Below are 21,308 nucleotides of genomic sequence, written 5' to 3' on the forward strand. Positions count from 1 at the left end.
CTGCCTTCACCTGCCATTTCCGACGGGAGATGAAGAGCTTGAGGTGATCAGTGCTGATGACCTTTCCTTTCGCCAGTGTCTGTGGGGTGAGGGAACAATGGTGTGTCTTGGAGCCTGCAGCAGGCTCAGGGACCCTCATGGCCTCTTGGCATTAGTTCCAAGCCCAGGCTCACCTTAAACCAGGGATGCTCCAGGGTCTGTTCTGCATTGGGTCTCCTGTGAACCGACACCATTGGGTGAGAACCACCCAGCTCAGAGGCTTTGGCCAGGGGAAAAAGGGCAGGAGAGTCTGGCTGCCCACGGTGCACCCCAGCGGAGCTGTACAGCAAGCCTTGCCCTTGGCACCCCAATGCATGGGGGTCCCCACCCTCCCTTGAGCACAAAGCTCATGCTGAAGGGGCAGGGGAGGGGGAAGGGGACCCTGCAGTACTCACAGCTTGTCATTGACCAGCACTTTGATGACAAAGCCCTTGGCTTCCCGGGTGAGCCCCTGGAACATCCTCTCCTCAAAGGCCACGTTGTAGTTGCGGATGTTCATCAGCGTTGTCTTGTCATTCTCCCCCACGAAGGGGGAGATCCCTGTCAAGCTGCCAAGGAAGAGACACTGTCACTGGGCCATGGGGCCATGGAAAACAGCACGGAAAATACCAGAGAACTGAGGACATGATCCCAGACCCCATCTCTGGGGTCATGGGGACATGGGAAACAGCATGGCAAGTATGGGAGACTGAGGACAGCACCTCAGACCTCAGCTCTGGTGCCATGGGGAGGGCAGAATTAGGAGCAGCTGGAAAGGAGGCTGAGTCTGTAAGGAGTCATGTGCATGGTCACAGCCTCAGCTCTGGAACTGTAGGGGGGTGGAAAGGGTGTCCGTCCTGTGAAGACACTCCGGGGCACTTACCAGAGGTATGCGATAACCCCCACAGGCCTGCAGAGAGGAGAGCACAGTTACTGCACATCACAAGCCCTCCAGGGTGCCCAGTCTCTCCTGTCACAGCAGGGAGCCCCCAACCACCCAAGGGCCACCCTTACCAGATGTCAGTGACGCTGGAGACAGGGGTCTGGTTGACAATCTCAGGGCCCACGAACTCAGGGGTGCCATACTTGCAGTACTGTGGCTCCTCAGACGTCAGCTCCTGTGCGTTGCCGAAGTCACAGATCCGGATCTGCTCGCTGCTCAGATCTGCCATCAGGAGGTTTTCTGGCTACAGGACAGTGCAGAGCAGAGGGGAGCTTGGCAGGTCGCAGGGGCTTTCCCCAGGGAATGAATGTTCCCTCTCAGCAGGACCACTCCCCACCCAGTGCACCAGGAGCCCTTCACTGGAGGCACTGGGCAGGAGGAGTCTGTACAGACTCTCACTCACTTTGATGTCCAGGTGCAGGACACTGTGCTGGTGCAGGTAGCAGATCCCTTCCAGGACCTGCCGCATGTATGACCGGACCTGCAAGAGATGGAGTGAGGAGAGTGGGCAGCCAGAACGGGAGTCAGCTGCACACTGGCTCTGTGCAGAGGAGAATGTGGGCTGTGGCCCCGTTAGTACAATGAGCACTGCACATCTCTAGGCTGGGACAGACTCCACTGTCCCCAGGATCCCTCCCTTCCACATCACTTTGCTCCCACATTCACTCACCTCTGACTCACACACTGAGGGCTTCCTCACCATCCTGTCCAGCAGCTCTTCTTCAGAGCAGCTGGGCCCCAGTCAAGGAGCATAAAAATTCCATGCTCATGCCCTGTGCCCCACACCCAGCTCCTCTGCACCCACTCTTCCCACCTGTTCCCCGCAAAAGCCTCCCCTTCTCCCCTGTGCTGTGCACGCATGGAGCAGTGCCCAGAGGATACAGCTCCATGACCATGATGACAGCATTCTTCTTCTCAAAGGCATCGTGGAAGAAGACGATGCGCTCGTGGTCCAGCTGAGAGAGAATGTGCAGCTCCCGCCGTGCCGACTGCTTGGCCTTGGTCCTGCCAGGGATGAACTTGGCGGCGAAGTCCAGCCGGGTGCTCTTCTCTGTCACCCTCCGCAGATAGGAGAAAGCTCCCCTGCAATTCAGCAGTAGGGGTGAGGGAGGATAGGAAGGTGCGTGAGCAGGAGACCTCCCCCTTCCCTGAGCAGCTGGCACAGGCACCCACTCTGCAGGGAGCTGCTTGCAGCTTCAGCTGCCTCTGTTACCATCCACTGGTCACAGAGACCCCAAGCCTGGCTTTTCTCCGGCCATGCCAGGTCCCCACCCTAAGCTGGCACAGGAGCGTCCACGGACAGCTGAGAGGAGCCCCAGCACACCAGGATCTGGCATATAATGGAGCTCAGTGCCCTGTGTTGGAGCCCCAGGGTGCAGCCTGGCTCCAGTACCCCAGTCCCTGCAGTGCCCGGGATGCCCCACCATGCCAGTGGCCACCTACCTCCCGATCTCCTCGTGCACATCATAGTAATCAGTCAGGCGTCGTGCCTTGTGCAGCGCATCCTCCTCCATGCTGGCATCAGCAGCGGGCTGGGCTGGGAGAAGGAAAGGCGCTGGCAAAGGGCAAGCCAGACATCCAGGCTCTGTCCTTAGGGGCTGGGGAGCCAGTCAGCCATACCTGCCCGCACCACCAGCTCTGCTTTGCAGGAGACCTCCCCAGCCAGATTCTTGGCTGTGCAGGTGTAGACGCCACTGTCAGGCTCGGCAGCACCCAGCACCACCAGCGAGCACTCGTTGTCCTCATACACGAAGCTCAGGTGGCTGCTCTCCTCCAGCAGCTCCCCATCCTGGGGGTGACAGGGGTATTGGGGGTGTCCTGTCCCATCCCTGACCAACTCCCACCACCCTTTCCCCATGGGTAAGGCATGGGACACATCCTGGATCACCAGTGCAGCAATCCTGGTGAGGCAGTGAAGTGTTTGGGTCTGGTGGGAATGTGGTTCAGGAAGGTGTTGGGGGCTGCCAGCCCACCTTGTACCACATGATGTCTGGCAGCGGTTTCCCCTCCACCACCACAGCGAATCGTGGTGTCTCCCCTTCCTGGGCGTCGATGTCCTCCATGATGGACTCAAAACGTGGTGCCTCTGCCAAGAGATGGGTCATGGGGCACCACGGGGCAGTGCCAGCCCCTGCCACTGCCAGTGTACAGCAGCGAGGTGCTGCAAGCAGGGGCATGGAGTGACATGCGGCAGTGCCACTCCAATGCACATGCAAGTGGGACACCTCTGCAGGACAAACCACCAATGGCATGTGTCTGCAGCAGCATTCAGCAGTTCCCCATTGGAGTGGGGCACTGTGGGGCGGTGCCACTCACAGCACACAGGCATGGGGCACTGTGGTAGTGCATCTCACATTACATATGGGTGTGGGGCACTGTGGGGCACTGTGGAGGTGTCCCTTATGGTTCTTGGCTATAGGGCACTGGGAGCAGTGCCTCCCAATTACACTCAGGAATGGGACACCCTGCAGCAGTGCCACCCATGGCATCCATGGCCAAGGGACGCTGTGAGGCACTGCCTCCTCATGTACACAGTCATGGGACACATGGGACACCTCTGCCCAGGTCAGACAGGGGGATGGAACACTGGGCAGCAGTGCCAGTGCATGGCTCATGGTTTATCATCCCCATGATTGCCACCCTACAGACTGACATCACCACGACACACGAGCGTGAAGGACTGAGGAGCAGTGTCACGCTATGGGGCAGTGCCCCCATGGCACACGGGCATGGGGCACCATGGGGCAATGCCACCCTGCAGGGCGATGCCCCCACTCCAGCACATGGGCTTGGAGCACCATAAGGTGCCACCCCCAGCAGACAGACACGGCCTCCCAGTGCAGGGGCACCTACCTGCGAGGCGGAGGCGGAGGGTGCAGTGGGCAGTGCCGTGGCGGTTGCTCACCTCACAGGCCAGCAGCCCCCCAGCCCCCCGGCCCACTCGCAGCAGCCGCAGGCAGTGCTGGTCGTCGTCTGGCATCATCATCTCGCACGTGTCCTCCAGCTCCCCCAGCACCTGCCCACCCCTGCAAGCACAGCAGTTGTCACATCACACTCCACAGGCAGAACCACTGCCCCACTGAGAGATGCCACTGAGAGATCCCAGGACCGCCTCCTTACCCACAGCCAGCCCCAGTTTCCACTCTGCAGTCCCCCAAAAGCATCCCGTTGCTAGCCCTGCCCCCTCGATGTCTCTTGCCCCATGATACCCTACAGACAGCACCCCACAACCCGCCCCACACAACTCTTCAGAGCCCTGGACATGATCCTTGTGTGCACACCCAGGGAAGGAGCCCCCCACACACACACAGTGGGCTGCATGGAGAGGTGGAAGTCCTTCTATGTGCATCCTGTGGGGTGATGCTGGGCACAGGGCAGGCAACAAGGCACAGTGCCATGTCCTACCTCTTCCAGGTGACGGTAGCCTCCACATGGTTGATGGTGATGGTGATGGAAGCTGGCTGGCCTTCTACCACATACACCACATCTGGCTTGTCCAGGATGACTGGGGCCTCCTCCAGGTAGGGACCTGCCAAATGCATTTTCACCAACCCCTGCCCACTCCATGCCACCCAGCCCTGGGGCTTAACCACCCAACAAGGGACAGAGACCTGTACCCCAGCTACCCACTCCCTCCCCACTGCCCTTCTCACCCCGGTCCAGGAGCTGCACGGGCCCCACAGGTGGGGAGGGCTTGCTGTTGCTCTTGGGAGTGGCAGTGATGACACGGAAGAGGTACTGGGCACCCTTGGTCAGCCTGTGCACTGTGTAGGTGGTGTCCTGCACGCCGGTCACCAACACCACCCACTGCATCGTGCCCAGCACTTGCATTTGCACCACGTAGGTCACCGAGTTGGGGTCTGAAAGGGGAGAGGGTCAGTGCAGAGCCTCTGGCGTGGAGCTACCCCATGCGCCCCACCATGGCACTGCCCACCCCCTGCCATCTTCCTGCCATACCCTGCCCCCTTACCTATGGCAGCATCCAGCCACTTGGGCTTGTTCCAGGTCAGCGTGATGGCTCTGCCAGTCACCAAGGCCACAGTGGGGGGCCCGTCTGGGGGGGTTGGCACCACATCTGCATGGGGAGGTGGGCAGGGATATAAGCATGGCCACTGCCCCAGCTTATCAGGGCATCTGCCTCACGCTCTGGCTGAGGGGATGGATGAGACCAGCAATTCTTTCTGGTTTCCTGGTGGGGGCTCAGCCTGCCAGCCCCTGTGGGACTGGCACTGCCAGCAAGCTTCATGCAGGACCTAGTGGTCCAGGGATGGCTCCTGACCACACAAGATGAGAACTGCAACACTCCTGGGTCACAGCCTGGCAGGGGGCTGTGAGTGGCCACGCATCCCAAGTGGTGTCTGCTGCTGCTTACCGGTGACATAGAGGTGTGCATAGCACGTGGCCTTCCCCACTTTGTTGGCAATGACGCTTTTGTAGACACCAGCATGTGCGTGGCTCACGGCCGTGAACACCAGACGATGGATGTCTTTATCTGGTGGAGAACAGGGGGACACAGGTGAGACCCTACCAGCTAAGGGCATGGACAGAGCTCCCCTTCCTGCCTCATGGGGTGTAAAGGTCTGGGGGGTGATGCCTCCTCCAAGGGTATTCCCCCTTCTCCCACCCCATGTAGAGGGACCCCAGGGGGTGGGGAAGGCAACGAGGAGTCCTACATTGCATCATCTTGCGGTCATCAGTGCTGTCAATCCGGGAGCCATTGTGGTACCAGGTGATGGAGGGGTAGGGCATCCCGGCCACCTGGCACTCCAGCACGGCCTCCTTCGACTCCACTACGTCCAGGTTGTGCAGTGGCTTCAGGAAATCAGGCATGGTGAAGCACTCTGTCTCCGTCTCCACCTGCTCTGGCTCCTCTGGGATGGATGGCATCTTCTCCAGCTTAGAGCTGCAAGAGCCCAGAGATGCTCACCATGGGAGCATGGTGCAGTGCCCCCAGCTCAGCCCCAGCCCTAGGCTTTGCATAAGCCTGTTGTGTACCAAGTCCCAGAGGGGAGCAAGCAGGGGGAAGCAGATTCCAGTGACCATGCAGCTCTTACATCTGGGAGGCTGCAGATGGCCGTGGCTCCTCCACATAGAGCTCGGCAGAGCATTCCACGTGGCCATGGATGTTCCTGGCGGTTGCCTTGTACTGCCCTTCATCCTCACTGCCCACGTGCACAATGACCAGAGAGTGCAGCCCTCCATCCTGCTGAATCCGCACGTTCTCCCCCTCCTGCACTGGCAGGCCTGTGCAGAAACATACACCACCATCAGCAGCAGCATCCCCTCCAGGTGCAGCCCCCAAGGAGATGAGGAGAGGTCTCCCTGCAGGGCCCTTGGCGAGCTCTCTGAGCCCGGGGGTTACCGAAGTGAGTCCAGGTAACCGTCGGAGGGGGAGTGCCACTGATCATGCAGACAAAGCGCGCCGTCCGCCCTTCCACCACGTCCACATCCTCCAGCTTGCGGGTGAAGAGCGGCTGCACGGAGGGCTGCACCGTCAGTCGGGCACTGCAGGTCAGCTCGTCTGCGAGGAGAGCAGGCACTGGTGAGCCCGCAGAGCCCGTGCCTGTGCAGGGCAGCAGGCAGCCCGTGACACCCCCTGTGCAGCCCAGCAACCAGTGTGGCTGTGGGTGAGCATACCCCACACATGGTGTGGGCTGAGCCCAGGTGTGGGGGGCTCCAGGCTCTGTCCCTGTGCAGGGCAGGGGGGCACAAATGTGTGCAAGGTCCCCATGCCCAGGGATGGGGCTTTGATGGCAGCAGGCACCTCTTTCCTTTCTGCACAGCAATACTGGTGCCAGAGCAAGGTAGGGTGGGAGATGCCCTGTCCTCCCCACAGGGCAGGAGATCACAGCTGGCCTATCCCCTTGGAAATGGGGCAGCAATGCTTAAACAGGTAGTGCCAGCACATGCAGCATCCAAGGAGCAGCATGGGGACATGAGCAGGCTCGTGCTCCAGGTGAGGGGATTTCCAGCAGGGACCACTTTGCAATGATGGTGTTGTCACCCACCCTGGGTAAGGATGGGCAACACCATTCTCAGGCATCCCTCACCTGCCTGAGCCCCAAACTGCTGCTGCCTTCAAAGCCCCAAGGGAATACAGCCTCCTTCATAGGATTACACAGTCACCATCTGCAGGGTGCAGGGAATGCTGCTTCTCCCTGCAACAACCCCCCAGCCCTGCTGCCTAGGTGGGCAGGAGAGTGGACTCTGTGTGGGTCAGAGCTGTGGGCAGCATGCACAGGCACGTGTGTGTCAGAGCCATGGGACAGAGGCCCATGCAACTTTTGCTGAGCTGCCGTCAGTGATGGTTTGGTGGGAGAGGCTGGGAAGCCCTGACTCCCTGCCCATTTCCCCACCACCTCCCAAGCCAGCAGAGACACATCAGTACTGGAGCAGGGAGCCCAGAAGCTCTGAAGCTGGGGGACAGGCTGGACTCTAGGCCTGCATCCACCTGCTGCAGCCATGGAGCAAATGCATCTTCCCATGTTTCAGGGAGCCACATGCATGCTGGCAGAGGAGCTGAGTGGAGTGGGGTGGGACAGAGCTGCAGGGCTCAGGGTACCGGAGTCCAAAAACTGATGCACACCAGGTTTCCCTCAGAAATCTTCCCAGCACCTGGGGCACCACCCAGTCCCTATCCCCCTGTCTCCCGGTAGCCCCTCTCCAGCACTCACAGCTACATCCCTGGGAACAAGAGCCCTGAGCCCAAGGTAGGGGGGGTCTTTCCACCCAGCTAGGGCCAAGCCCTGAGTCAGAACCCACCGCTTACCTTTGGCAGTGCTGAGCTTGCAGGTGTAGATTCCGCTGTCATCTTCATGCACAGAGGTGAGCAGCAGCTTGCACTTGCGCCCATCAAAATGCATCTTGCATTTGAGCAGTGCAGGCTGGAGCAGCCGGCCCCGGGACAGCCAGTCCACGTCCATGTCTGGCGGGCCGGCCACCATGCACTCAAAGACCGCCAGCTCCCCCGCCCCGACCACCAAGTCCTGCAGGGGAACCACGATGGCCAGGGACTGGCACTCGGGGCGAGCTGCCCGGGGAGGGGGGAGAGAGAGAAAGAAAGAGAGAGATGCATCTCAGCAACTGAAAAGCAACCATGAGAGGTAGCAGGGATGGAGTGGGAGTACATGCAGGGCAGTGGTTCATGCAGGGAAGGGGCCTGGTGCAGCGGGCAGGGAGTGCAGCAGGGAAGGGTGGGATGGGAGGTGAGATGTGGAAAGCAGAGCTGAGCAGGGAGGGGGCTGGGGGTGAGGGGAGGTGTCCGTGCCAGGAACACACCACACAGCGCTTTACCAAACAGATTTTATTAGAGCTACAAAAAAAAAGGGTCACGGCCTCGCAGCCCGCCCCCCCATCAAGCCCCCTCCCTGGGAAGAAGAAACCCACAGCCAGGGGATGTTCCTGAGGGACCCAAGCCCTGGGGCTACACGGGACATGTCTTGGTGGCCAAGCTGGCACCTGAGTGGCCACGGTGAAGCCAAAGGGGCCAATGATCTCCCTCCCCCCTGCACCTCACGCAGGGTGTTCCCCTGTGGGGTCCCTGGGGTCCCCTGTCTCCCGTGCTCCAGGGTGACTGTCACAGAGCTGCCACCGCGCTGCAGCTCCTTCCCTACAGCCCCGGCCGGCACGGCGGCAACCGTGGGCCCAGCTCCCTGCTCCCTTTCCCTGGGCGGCAAGAGAGAGGCAGCAGAACACACAGACAGGGACAAACGGATGGAGCAAGAGACAAGACAGCATCATCTGGGCACGCTGGCCCGGCTGAGGGGGCGCCTGCTGCTTCCCCCGCCCCGCCTCAGTCACGCCTGCCCCAGCCACGTGGCGAGCCCCGGCCCGCAGTCGAGGCCCGCGCGTCCCCGCGGTGCGTCCAGGACGAGGCGGCGGATGGAGAAGGAGGTAATAACACAAGGTGAGGTCCACTGCCTAAGAGGTGTCCAACTAAGAGCCCCGCGGCCGCGGCTCTGAGAGATGCACCCCCTTATCGTACTCCCCCTGCGTACAGACAAAAACCGCAGTCAGCAAGCAGAAGGGTTAGTGCGGCAGCGACGGGACCGGCACGGACACACACACCAGCGCCAGCGCGAGGGGTGCGAGCGGGCAACAGGGCACGGAGCCGTCTGCTGAGCCCCCCAGGAAGGGCTGGGGTTAGGCCGGCACCCCCACAGCCCAGCTCCTGCCCGTCGTGGGACGCTGGGACGGCTCCCGCTCCCGCCGCCGTGCCGCCGCGCTTTGCTGCAGGCTGGGAGCGTCATCCCGCAGCGTACAAGCAGGGCAGCCAAGGCTGGGGCGGGATCGGCACAGCTCAGGGGGCTCAGGCAGCCATCAGCAGCGAGGGCTGGGGAGAGCAGGGCACACGCAGCAAAGGGCAAGAGGAGGGAGGCAGCATCACTCATCCCCACAGGCCCCTTCCCTGGCCTTGGGGATACCAGGCAGAGGCTGGCGATCAGTCCCAACTCCCCCCTCACCCCCTCAAAACTGCACACATAGTTTGGGGTCCTAGGAGGACCACAGCAGGGCTGGGGAGCGATAGCAAGGAAAGGGGAGTGGACAGTGAAGTCCCATGCGTATGGGACATTGCTGGAAATGGGCAGGGAGGGACCCTCTGCAAGTCGCCCTGCGCCTGGCACAGGGCTTGCAGGTAGCCTGGGGCAAGGAGGGAGCAAGGTGCAGGGCACGAGGACGTGTTTCCTACAGAGCCCTCAAGGCCAAAAGCCCTCCCTGGTCAGCCAGGGGCAGCACTTCACCCCACAAGTGTGTGTGTGGGGGCACGTGGGGTGAAGCTGGGCTGTGAGAAGCAGTTGGGTCTGGGTCAGATCAGTGGGGCTCTGGAACAGCAGGCAACAGGTGGGACCCAGGGCTGCACATCTGGATGGAACAGCAAGGCAGATGCCTTCTGCTGCAGGGACAGCCTCTGCGGACAGCCCCAGGCACGCAGCTCCACTTTCCTGTTCCCCACCTGCGCCGCCAGAGGGTGAGCTGGCTTGTCCCCTTCTTATGTCACACCAGCAAGTGGGGGGCCTGCAGTGGCCCCTTCCCCACAGCTCATGCAGGGCATAGAGCCAGCTGGCCTCTCAGGTTCTTGGGTGACATACTCAGGGAGTTTTACCTCTGACCTCCAGCTTGGCCTCGCACTGCTTGGTGCCATACTCGTTGACGGCCTTGCAGGTGTAGAAGCCGGTGTCAGTGTGCTCCGCCGCCAGGATGTGCAGCGTGAAGAGCCCCCGCACTCCCTCGGCCTCCTCCACGTGGTGCCGGCGGCCATACTTCACTGGCTGCCTGTTTCTCAGCCTGCTCCAGACAGAGGAAGAGCATCATGGTCATACCTGGCCCTGCACACCCAGCCTGCAACCTGCCTGGGTTTTTTCCCCCCCAAAAAACCCTTCTCCAACACTCCCTGCTCAGGATCAGAGCTCCCTGCAACCATCTCCAAATGGAGAGGTCACTGTGCCTGTCCCCTCCTGTTCTGCCCAGCTGTGACCCCAGAGAGCAGCAGGACTCACCAGTAAATGATGGGCTTGGGCTCCCCATGGACACGAACGCTCATGCTAACATCCTGCCCCTCCAGCACCGACTGGTCCGACAAGGATACCTGGGGAAAGAGGGGTCAGAGAGCAGCAAGCACCGTCTGCACACAGGAACATGCACCCCCACCACTGCACCCAGGGCTGCCTGTCCCCTGTCACAACAGGAGTACCAGGGAAGCTGGTGGCATGGAGCCTGCCCAGGTGCTGGGAGCACCCCACATCACACCAAGGCCTAGGAAGACCTGACCCAGCACCTCCTGGCACCAAGAACCACAGTACCGGAGTCACAGGGCACTGTACCCCTCTACCAGTCCTGGGGGATTTGCTGTCTCACCTCAAAGGTGGGCGAAGCCTTGAAGGTGGTCTCAGGGGAGCCGCGGGCAGCCCCATGCTCTGCTCTTGGCTGCAGCTTCATGGCCGGTCGGTGCTGGGGGGTGCCGGACTCGGGGAACTCTTCCAGTGGGCTCAGGTACTCCTCGTCCGATGTGATGGGGCTGGCCTGGCCGACCGTGGGGGGCAAGTTCCCATGCCGCTCCACAGCGGGTGCTGGCACAGGAGAGGCTGGATAAGGAGCTGGCAGCAGCCGGAGCGGGACAGGCGGGTTAGGGCACCCCCTTCCACTACCCTGCGTTACAGGGCCGGACACCCGGCCCGCGGCACATCCCGGCTCGGCAATGGCCGGCAGCGAAGGGGTGCGCGGCCGCGCCGGGGGAGGGGGTGAGCAGCAAGCACGCCGAGGGATGATAAGGGGACGCGATATTCCGCAAGGCGACAGCAGGGCTCAAGTGGCTCTTACGCAGCAGCCCGCGCTCCCATCCTTAAGCCGCCCGGATTCCCGGGATGGCTGTCCCTGGCCGGGCCGGCACGGCTGAAGGTGACATTGGCAGCTGCGCTCCCCCCTGCAGCCCGCCCGCCGGTCCGCGCCATCGGGGGCCGGCCTGGGGGACTCGCGGGGTGCGGGATACAGGGGCCGGCGGGGACGGGATGGGGAGCGGCGGCCGGCACGGGGGACTGGCAGAGCCCAGTCGCCACCATGGGGGTGCCGGCCCCCTCCGGAGCGCTCCCAAGCTCCCTGCCCTGAGCCGGGGGCGGCGGGCGGCCTTCCCGGTACCGGGCAAGGGCTGTGTCCCCGCTCCTCCGTGATACCCGCGGGCAGCTTCCAGCGGAGAGCTGGGAGCCCGAGCCCTTCTTCCCGCTGTCCACAACCCCCCTCCCGCCCCCGAAGCACCCCGCACTCACCGGGGCCACGGCAGCCCCGCGAGCCGAGCCCCGTCTCACCGCCCGCCGCTCTGCCGGCTGCCCCTGGCTGTACTGTCCCGCCTCACCACGGAGCCGGCCAGGTTTGGGTCCCTCCAGCCTTCGGGCGGCTCTGAGCCTCTGCGTGCCTCCCAGAGACACTCCGGGAATGGGGAGCGCTTTGGGGCTGCAGCGGGATGGGTATCCCCATGGTCAGGGGCTGGCAGCTTGGTGGGCAGGCAGGGTGTCCCCACAGCTAAGAGATTGTGGGGCGGGGGTCTCCCCGCGGCCAGCAGAGCGGAGTGCAGGGATGTACCCACAATTTGCGGGTTGGGGAGCAGGCTGGGATATCCCCACGATTCGCATGCTGAAGGTAGGAGTACCCACATGGTTTGCAGGCTGAGGGCAGGGGTACCCACATGGTCTGCGGGTTGTAGAGCAGGCCGATGTACCCCCACGTCTAGCGGGACACAGGGCAGCTGTGGGGGCCGGCCACTGGGCCGCTTGCTGGGCGCCCGGGGATGCTCACAGCCTGACCCCGCTCCCCCCACGGTAGGATCCTCCCGTGGCTGTCGGGAGCACGTCATCTGCTTTGGTTCAGACAGAGCCTTGTAGGGTAAGGAAGCCGGTTTCTTCCCAGTGACAGCAGCGGCAGAGCTGGCAGCCAGCCTGCCGCGGCGCCAGCCCTCGCTCCCTCCCTGTCTGCCTCCCTCCTTGCCTCCCTCCTTCCCTCCCGGCGTCCCCCCGTCCGCCGGCCGCGGTACTCACCGGGCCGCACGCTGAGGATGGCACTGCAGCAGGTGGCCCCCACCTCGTTGGCCGCGGTGACCGTGTACAGCCCGGCGTCGGCCACCCGGGCACTGCGCACCAGCAGCGTGTGGCGCTCGCCCTCCGCCTTGATGGGGCGCGTCGTGCTGCTCCGCAGCGGGACCCCGTCCTTCCTCCAGGACACTGCCGGCAGAGGCGGGGGTCACGCGTGGGCAGGACAGCCCGAGCTTTCCCGGGGTCCCGGGGAGGCCAGGCGCTCCTCTGCCTGGCCTGAGGACCCATTTGCTACGGGGAGCAGCCCCGGGATCCCACGGCCCTCTGACGGAGAGACCGTGGCTGGTCCCTCTCTGCTTCCTGACATCCTCCTGCCCTCCAGTGGAGGCTGGAAGAGGGAATTCAAGGGGCTTGGCTTCTGCCTGCCTTTGGCGACTGGCACCGGCTGGGCTGGGTGCCCAGCTGCCCCCGCGCACGTCCTGGATACAGCACGCCCGGTGGCCATCAGCCCTAAGCTTCTGGCCGCGGGAAACCACAGGGTTTGAAGACACCCTGATGTCTTCAAGACATAATGAAGAAACCATCAGGGTTGGAAGACATCCTGATGACCATCAGTTCCAACACCACCTCCTCTGGCATGGGCAGGGACGCCACCCACTAGATCAGGCTGCATCACCGTCCCTGCCCTCGCAGTACTCAGTAGCCCTTCTCCCACTTTCCCAACAGCCTGTCCCAGCACTGGGGGACAGCAGGCACGCTGTCCTCTGCCCCCTGTCCTGGCAGGCAGCGCCCAGGCACTTCACTCCTGTCTGAGGGCAGGAAGGGACGAAGGGGTGCTCCCAGGGTGGGCACATCACCTCCCCTGAGACACCCAGCTCAGCCTGGGTGTCCCACTCACGCCACGCAGGTGGGACATGGACATGCAGAGTCCCTCTGCCATGCTCGTGCCCCTGACACCCCGCTCCGGGGTGGCTCACCTTCTGGCTGGGGGTTGGCCGTGACAATGCACTTGAGCAGCACCTCTGCCCCCACGACAACTGCCATGTCCTGGATGGGGATCTCAAAGATGGGGGCTTCCAGGGGGTCTTCACCCGCTGAGACATAGGAGTCGTCTGAGGACTCTGCACAGGGAGAGATGGGCCCCGTGGCTGTCAGCAGGGTGCAGTGAGTGGGTCCTGTGCCATGCGGGGCTGCATGCAGGCAGAGCATTGGTCTCCCAGCCCTCTGCTCAACCACACCCTCTCTGGGGCATTAGCAGGTACTCGGGCCATGCAGTGGGTGAAAAGGCCACATCAGGATCCACCCTGGCACAGAGCAGGCAGTGGGGACAAGACAGGGGACCAGGAAGGGGCAGGAAGCATACAGCTTCTTGTACATCCCCATAGGACAGAAGAGATGAGGCGACACTGGGGTGTGGAAAAAGGAGGGTGGTATAGCCTGCTGCATCCCCCGCCCTGAACTTCCCCCAATCCCTCATGGGATGGTGGCTGCTGGACCCCAATACCTCAGCAAGCACCTCCCAGCTCCCTCCCCTCTCATGGCCCCAGCACATGGACAAAAGTCCTGGGGCTGTGCCAGGAGCCTCAGACGTGTGGGCCTGGCACTCCTCTGCTAGAGCAGAGCCCAAAAGCTCCCAGCCCAGGTATAGTCTGGTCTAACTGTTGCATGATGGGATGGGCAGGACACCTCTCCCCCAGCCAAGCCACCTTCCCCTGGGGAAGCTTGGGCTGCATGCCCTGCCTGGACCACCAAGCATGGCCCAGACAGGACCATGGGCTCTATGCCACAAGTCAGTGTGCTGTATCTGTCCTGTGCCAGACAAGAGGCATGGAGAAGGTAGCAAGCACTGTAACCCCAAGGCCCAGCAAACTGGCAGCCAGGCTGGTCTGTCTTGTGGCACTGCTTGGTGCCAACTACCCCAGCCTCCAGAGTCATGTCCCTCCACCCCTGGGCTCCCCATGCCTCCCAGGAGCAGGATGGAGGTTCCCCAACCCACCCAGGGGCTGGCCAGACCAGCTCTGTGCCTGCAGGAGGGCAGAAAGCCATGCCCCTACCTAGCTCTGGAGAGGTGGGCCTGGCTCGGCGTCCCTTCCCCTTGCTCCGTGTGCTCCTGCCTTCTTGAGCCATCCGGCCACTCTCCTTCTTCTCTGACACTTTCATCTGCCTTCTCTCCACCTCCCTGCCCACACCATGCTGTCCTGCCCAGCTTCGTTCCAGACGAGCTTCCTGCTCCATCCCCGGCTTTGCCCAAGGCAGGAACCGCACTTCCGCGGGCGTCTCCGGCCGCCGGTACAGTCCGTGGGGCACGGCCAGCCGGGCAGCCAGGGCCTCGTTCAGTGCCCCCGGGCCACGGGCAGGGCCTCCATCCGGGTGCACACTGCCTTCGGCGGGACCCGCCTGCGAGAGGGCCGCCCTTCCCTGCGGGCTGGCTTGTGCCAGTGGCCACTGCTCCTTCTTCTTCACTTCCCCAACGCCTTCTTGCTGCAGACCCTTCCTGGCACCTGCATCCTCCACCGAGCTGGGCTGTCCAGCCGCCCCACCCCCCCCCACTGGGGCTCTCTTCCCGCGCTGCCCCCCTGGCAGTGGCTCCCCCTCAGGTCCCACCAACACCACGCTGGAAAGTGCCAAGTGCTGGATGACGTGTGTGCTCTCTGCCGGCGGGCAGCTCTTGGGTGGCAGTGCTTTGCGTCCGCCAGCGCCCTGAGAGGAAGAGGTGCGGGGGGCACGGGGTGCGGGGGGCTCGCTGGCCGCCGGGGGTGAGGGTGCCGGGGGCAACCCGGCTTTGCACAGCTCCTGGGAGCGCCGCAGCTGCTGCTTGGAGACCGTCCGCTTGATGCGGGTCAGCTCCTCCGCAAATTTGTGCTCGATGGCATAGACGCGGTTGGCGAACTTGCCCCGCTCGTCGAAGGACGCGGCTTTCTGCCGGAAGGCCAAACGCCGGCAGGCCGCCGTGCTGCCCGGCTCCCAGCGGGCACCTTCCCGCAGGTCCTCCCGCGAGCCACCCGGCGTGCTGGCACGGCGCGCGCCGGTGCCAGGCTGGTCGAAGGAGCGCGTCTTGCGCAGCGGCAGGTTGGAGCGCGCGGGAAAGGGACTGTCCTGCTCCAGGCTCCTCTGCCGCTCCTCAAAGTACTGCAGCCTTTCGAAGATCCTGGAGCCAGCGCGCACCAGCTTGGGGGATGCACGGACGGAGATGCGGCCGGAGGTGTCGCTCATGGGTGTCTGCGGACGGGACTCCTGTGTGCTACCCTGTGAGTACCCAGAGGACTTGGGCTTCTTGATCTTCTCCTCGTACTCCTCAGGAACGATGTCCTGGTACTCTACTGGCACGGAGGACTTCTTGCGAGGGGTCACGGGTGTGAAGGAGGGGACGCCAGGGCCACGGGCAGCAGGCTGGGACACGATGCCAGTGGGCGGCTGCAGACACGTGCCAGCACGAGGAGATGGTGAGCGGACGATGGGTGGCTTGGCAGTCAGTGGCAGAGCAGCAGGGGATCTTGGGGGCTCTGCACCAGGCTTTGGAGAGACAGGGCCTCTGTGGAGGTCATCTCTCCGGTAGCCTCCCTGGGGGATGCTGCTGCAAGGGCAGAGACAGAGGAGCATGGCTTAGAGACCACCCTTGTACCTGCTTGGCTGCATCCCAGCTTCCAGCCTGCACCACAGTGCCCAATGGGGCATGGCAAAGGGGTCAAACAGTCAGGGCAGCCTGGGGAGACTCAAGGGGTCCCAGCAAGGGGATCTGGTCACCCCAAGACCAGTGGGAGCTATCTGGGTTAGGTGAGAGTCCTGGGCTGCTGGGACCCCTTGCCCGGGGGTACTCATGTGGAGCAGCAGGGTGATGCTGGGTTACCCAGTGAGTCCCCTCCCCAGGGCCACCATGCAGACAGGACCAGGGGCTGGGGGGTGCCCCAGTTTGCTGGGGTGTCCCGGTGTGCTGAGGCAGTGCAGCCTGGCCAGAAGGGGTCCCCAAGGCTGCAAGCCCTGCCTGTGCACACGCTCTTGTGGGCACATCTTCCTATCCCACTGCCCCCAGAGGGGCTCAGCAAACGCAGAGCGGAAATCATAAGGTGAAGATGAGGTTCTGGTGGAAGAAGCAGCCTTAAACAAAAAAAAGAGCAAGATGGAGGTCAAAGGAGCAGGCCTGCAGGTATGGGAATCAAAGGCAGCAGGGAGGGACAGGGGCTCTGAGCACACCAGCAGGATCTGGGGAGGCAGCATGTCCCTGGACTCTGCTGCCACCCCTCTACTGTGAGCAGACACTTGCCTGTGTGCATCCCAGGCTACTGTGCACCTCCAGTTCCCCACACTATGGGCTGCATAGAGCGCCATGGGGGGGTGGAACAGGAAAATACCCATGGTATAATCTGCAGGTGGGGTACTGCAGCTCAAGCAGTGGCACAGGGGATACACCCAGCCTCAACCTGGCCACAGCAGAAAGGGAGCCCACTCTACATCACCCCCAGGCTGCGTTGCTCCCACCTTCTCACCGAGAAGAGGCTGCCTACTGCTCAGAGTCCCCACTCCTCATCGGGGAAGGTGAAGGCAAAGAAAGCCCGGGTGGAGGGAAGGAGATGGCTGCAGGGTTGGAAGGAGATGGCCCCAGCGCGATGTCCCCTCCGTGTGCTTCCCCTGGCTACTTACACGTGGAGAGAGAGCGCCCGTCCTCGGTACAGGCTGAAGGCGCTGCCGTACGGGTCGCTGGCCACCGAAAGGCTATCCTCTGACCCCCAGCTCGTGCCCACCAGATTAGCCCGTGATGCCCGCACCAGCGGCTCCACGCCCAGGTGCCGGACCTCGGCGCCACACGGGGCCGGCGTGTTTGCTTGCCTTGGGGTTCCCTGCGGCTGCGGCCAGGCAGCGGGACGGAGGTAGGGTCCCCGTGCAGAGAGGCTGGCATCCGTCTCCTTCTCCACCACGGTCTGCTGGCTGCCTGACCAGCTGGAGCGCTCCTCTGCCTGTGACAGGGCCAGCACCGAGGTCGGCGTTGTGTTCATGGAGGCGTCCACGAGAGTGTCAGACCCACCTGAGAGAAGAGGGATGAGCCACGACTGGGTGCTTGTGGGGACAAGCTCAGCACGCTGCTCAGAAAGGGCTGAACCACTGTGGGGTGTCCCAGCATGTTCTGAGCAGCACCCTGCTGCCTCAAGCCCTCCCGCCTTATGTCCTGGATCACAGCTCCATGGACACCCCGAAATCCTGGCCAGCAGAGGCCTTGTGGGGAGTCATGGCCAGCAGCCAGTGTCAGGGCTCAGTGCCAGCCAGGTGTCCCTGCTCACCCGTGGGGGTGCTGAAGGCTGTCTCATCCTGCAGGTCACTGCGCTGTGTCACCTGGGGGTCGCTGGATTCATCCTCACCTGTCTCCGAGTCTGGGGTGGGAGGGGAGAGTAGGGAGTAAGGGTACAGACAGACAGCAGACCACATCAGTAAGACCCATTGGCTCCAGGAGCACGAGAGCAGTGCCCAGGCAGCTCCAGGGCAGGAGGCATGACTATGACCTGCAGGGACAAGCTGCCAGTAGGGAAAGGCAGGACTGGGAGTGGGAAAGTCCAGCAGGGCAAGGGCAGGCAGTAACAGTGTTAGATGATGGGAGGAAGGGAGGCAGTGCCAGCAGTGAGAACACAGCTGGCAGAGGTGGCACGGGGACAAAAAGCAGAGCAAGAGGACAGTGGAAGTGACAGAGCAGGGTGGCAGGCTGGGGCACAGGGTCCACTATGGGGACAGTGATGGCATTGGGATGGCATCTTCCTACCGTAGCTTTGTTTCCTGCAGGAGCGGAAAACTTCGCTTCCATAGGGGCAGCAAGAGAGAGAGAGACATCAACACCCGGTTATCGGCCCGGCCTGCGGAGACGCGGGGGCAGCCGGGGCGCCCTTGTCCCCAGCACTTCCCCACCAGGTCTCCACTCTGCATCACATTCACTGCACGCCACTGCAGCGTGCACACAGACCCTCTCCTCACGCAGGCTGTCCCACCTGTGCAGCGCACAGCACCATTCCCTCCCTGTGCCACAGCCACATCCTGCCCAGCAGGACAGCCTCCCCTATCCCCGGAGCTGCTGGCCTCACCGCTGCAGGATCCATACATCCCTCTGTGCCTGCAGTGCATCTCAGCCTGGGGCTGGATCCTCCCAGTCTGTGCCCCAGCTGGGCACTCCTGGGGGTGCTGGAGCACACGGACACGTGTCCATGTGCACACAGCCTCCCGCTGGCAAGTACAAATCCATCCTCTGCCCCACCACTGCAAGTGCTCTACAATACAGCTGTGCTCCACAGCACAGCTGTCATTGATAAAGCAAAAATTTTCAGGCAGGGCATCGCTAAGAGCTGCCCACCACCAGGCAGGATGTGGCAAGGCCATTTCAGTATCACCCTAATGTCCCATTCCAGGAAAACTAGTGCCATGCTGCCAGGGAAGGACTGACTTTCCTCCTTGCCACTGCCCAAGCCCTCACAAGCTGCAGCAACAACCCCTGCAGTGAGAAACGTCCCAGCCCCACCACTGCTCCTCTCCATTGCACTCTCAAGGCGTGTGGGGAGCCACGGTGCTTCCCCCACTCCAAACCCCCCTCTGCAGCCCAGCACACGACCAACTGCTTCATGCACTGCTGGTGCACCAGATCCCCAATCCTAGCCAACAGCCTGGCAGCCCCTGAGCAAGCAGAGCTGCAGGGCCAGGAGCAGACCAGCTGCATGGGGGACACTGTGAGCTCCTGGCTGACTGGGACCCTATTTTGTGGCCGGCAAGATGCAATCCCGCCCTGCCCAGCCTCTGCTCGCTGCCCCTTGCAGCAGGGTGCTGGGCCCCATCCCGGCACACCCGGGGCAGCGGGGACTCGGGTCCTGGTAACTCAACGCACCATGCGTGAAGCGCCCGAAGCGCCGCGAGTGGCCGGTCTTCTGCAAAGGAAAAGAGAACAGAGCATTACCCGTGGCACGGTGACACGTACCTGCCGCGCGCTCACACCGCTGCCACACCGCGCCTGGCACCGCGCGCACCCCCCGTCCCAGCACACGCAGCACCGCTCACACCCACGACCTCGCACACGCACTCTGGCACGACACGCGTCACCCTGTCACGCCCTCCCACTGGCAGGGCACACCTGCCACTGCTCACATGCACCCTGGCTGCACGCCCACGGGTACCCACGGGCACACGCCCCCGTGCACACGCAGAGATGGATGGGTGTGGGTGGGCACGTGTAGCGCATGCCCAGCCACGCACGCTCGCACACCTGCGCGCACGCACGGAGTCTCCTCGGTGATGGCACTGTGCACCCCAGCCCTGTGTGCAGCCCAAGCCCAAGAGTGACGGTCCTGGGCATCCCACATGCCCCAGAACTGCTGCCTGCAGCTGGCATAGCCTGCAGCGAAGTCTGTGCCTGGGCTGCCGCCCAAGTGCTCTGCAGCCCCTTTAAAGCCACCCAGCCAGCACGGGGATTTGGCCAGCAAAATGTCTTCCAGGCACTGGCCCAGACTCCACCATGGCCACTGTCCCAGCACGGGGACAGCTTCCTTCTCCCCCTGTAGAGGCCATGCCAGTTGAGAGGCTGCCTGGCAGCGGGGGCTGGCCTGTCGGTGCAGGGTTGGGGCACAGGGGCTGTGCTCACCCATGCTGTCTGGGCAGGCAGGTGGGAACCGAGCACGGGGTGGAAGCACCAGGAGCTCCCTGCCAACTTGGCTGCCCTCTGTGCTGCAGCCCAGGCCTGGGCACCTGCGTGCCAGGGAAGGGACCAGCTGAGGGCATCCTGTCTGCCAGACCCAGTGTGCACTGACGCCATATCCCAGGAAAGAAGAGGGACGGGGTGATCTCCAAGGCAGGCAGGAGTGGGAATGTGGAGTGCAGACAGGCAGGGTTGGGCTGCCAGCACTGAGCATCCTTCCCAGCCAGTCTGGGTGACAGGGTCTCCCCAGGACACTGATGGCCCATGCCCTGTCTCCCCAGTGTGGAGTCCAGGGCTGGACACCCTGTCTTGAAGCCCTTCACTCCACCAGCCCCTCCTGCCCCACCGCATCTCCAGCTCCCGAGCAAGTCACGGACAGCCAGACCCCAGGGACAGCCAGGGATGGGCAGCCAAGCATGGCAAGCAGTTAGTTGCCCTTGAAGGGCAGCAGGCTCATTTCACAAGCCCCAGAGCTGCTGCCACTGCTGTGGCAGACCCTGCACATGAGCAGCACTCGGGTTCCCACCAATCCCTCTGCCTGCATGCAGTGCTGGCCAGAGGGCAGCGGCTGCACGAGACACATTTGTATTCAGGCTGAGCCAGGCTTCACCTCCCCTTCTCGGCTGACTGCTGGTTCTGGCCGGCAGCCCATCTTCCAGTCCAGGGAAAGATGAGTGATTAACTGCACCATCGGCGGATAATTCCCCCATTAAAAAATGAAAATGCAATTGAGTGCCATTATCGGGTACTCTTGTGGCTTCCCCAGGGACAGGCGCCATCAGCTCCCCACCAGATATGGTGAATGTACCCAGAGAGCTGGGCTCCATTGCCCAGAGCTACAGAGGGGCTGAGCCCCTTCCCCTTCACCTCTCAACAGGTCCATACAGGATCAGGGCACCCGGAGGGGTCTGGGCACCTTGTAGGATCAGGGCACCCTGCAGACTGGACCCACCTCAAGCATGGCACCCACCTGCAGCCCACTAGGGAGCAAGTGCTGGGTGATGCAGGGTCAGCCCCAGGCCAGGAGATGGAAAGGGGGCAGGAGCAGCTCAGGGCTTGGTGTGGGATCTGAGTCTGCACGAAGGGGACAGACAGAGAGTGGGGGTAATCCTCCTGCGTGGGATTTCATTTGCATGTTGGGAAAAGGGGTGGAGGAGCCCCAGGAGCACGC

General features: G+C 62.9%; 1 protein-coding gene across 8 annotated transcripts in view; it reads right to left on the reverse strand.

Moving 5' to 3' along the window:
• SPEG (striated muscle enriched protein kinase) overlaps window positions 1–21,308 on the reverse strand; it is a 38,412-nt gene that overhangs the window by 7,711 nt on the left and 9,393 nt on the right. Inside the window, exons 2-31 of one of the 8 annotated variants that reach the window (XM_039697122.1) lie at window positions 19,334–19,373; window positions 18,227–18,261; window positions 17,754–17,843; window positions 17,119–17,500; window positions 14,535–16,054; window positions 13,458–13,601; window positions 12,487–12,669; window positions 10,817–11,055; window positions 10,459–10,547; window positions 10,065–10,246; window positions 7,731–7,991; window positions 6,324–6,482; window positions 6,016–6,205; window positions 5,635–5,864; window positions 5,334–5,453; window positions 4,932–5,036; window positions 4,615–4,821; window positions 4,367–4,490; window positions 3,815–3,987; window positions 2,935–3,047; window positions 2,582–2,750; window positions 2,405–2,498; window positions 1,844–2,044; window positions 1,632–1,692; window positions 1,365–1,442; window positions 1,033–1,205; window positions 902–928; window positions 435–587; window positions 174–216; window positions 11–79 (exon numbers count right to left, since the gene is read on the reverse strand). In XM_039697122.1, coding sequence (XP_039553056.1) covers window positions 11–79; window positions 174–216; window positions 435–587; window positions 902–928; window positions 1,033–1,205; window positions 1,365–1,442; window positions 1,632–1,692; window positions 1,844–2,044; window positions 2,405–2,498; window positions 2,582–2,750; window positions 2,935–3,047; window positions 3,815–3,987; window positions 4,367–4,490; window positions 4,615–4,821; window positions 4,932–5,036; window positions 5,334–5,453; window positions 5,635–5,864; window positions 6,016–6,205; window positions 6,324–6,482; window positions 7,731–7,991; window positions 10,065–10,246; window positions 10,459–10,547; window positions 10,817–11,055; window positions 12,487–12,669; window positions 13,458–13,601; window positions 14,535–16,054; window positions 17,119–17,471 — 5,460 coding nt within the window. In that variant the 5' untranslated portion in view covers window positions 17,472–17,500; window positions 17,754–17,843; window positions 18,227–18,261; window positions 19,334–19,373. Of the gene's footprint in view, window positions 1–10; window positions 80–173; window positions 217–434; window positions 588–901; window positions 929–1,032; window positions 1,206–1,364; window positions 1,443–1,631; window positions 1,693–1,843; window positions 2,045–2,404; window positions 2,499–2,581; window positions 2,751–2,934; window positions 3,048–3,814; window positions 3,988–4,366; window positions 4,491–4,614; window positions 4,822–4,931; window positions 5,037–5,333; window positions 5,454–5,634; window positions 5,865–6,015; window positions 6,206–6,323; window positions 6,483–7,730; window positions 7,992–10,064; window positions 10,247–10,458; window positions 10,548–10,816; window positions 11,056–12,486; window positions 12,670–13,457; window positions 13,602–14,534; window positions 16,055–17,118; window positions 17,501–17,753; window positions 17,844–18,226; window positions 18,262–19,333; window positions 19,374–21,308 lie in introns of those variants that run through there. The other 7 variants (XM_039697113.1, XM_039697097.1, XM_039697071.1 and 4 more) reach the window with 7 other exon arrangements.

This window comes from Passer montanus, unplaced genomic scaffold (genome assembly GCF_014805655.1).
Source record: "Passer montanus isolate IOZ18808 unplaced genomic scaffold, ASM1480565v1 scaffold1, whole genome shotgun sequence".
Taxonomy (NCBI): domain Eukaryota; kingdom Metazoa; phylum Chordata; class Aves; order Passeriformes; family Passeridae; genus Passer; species Passer montanus.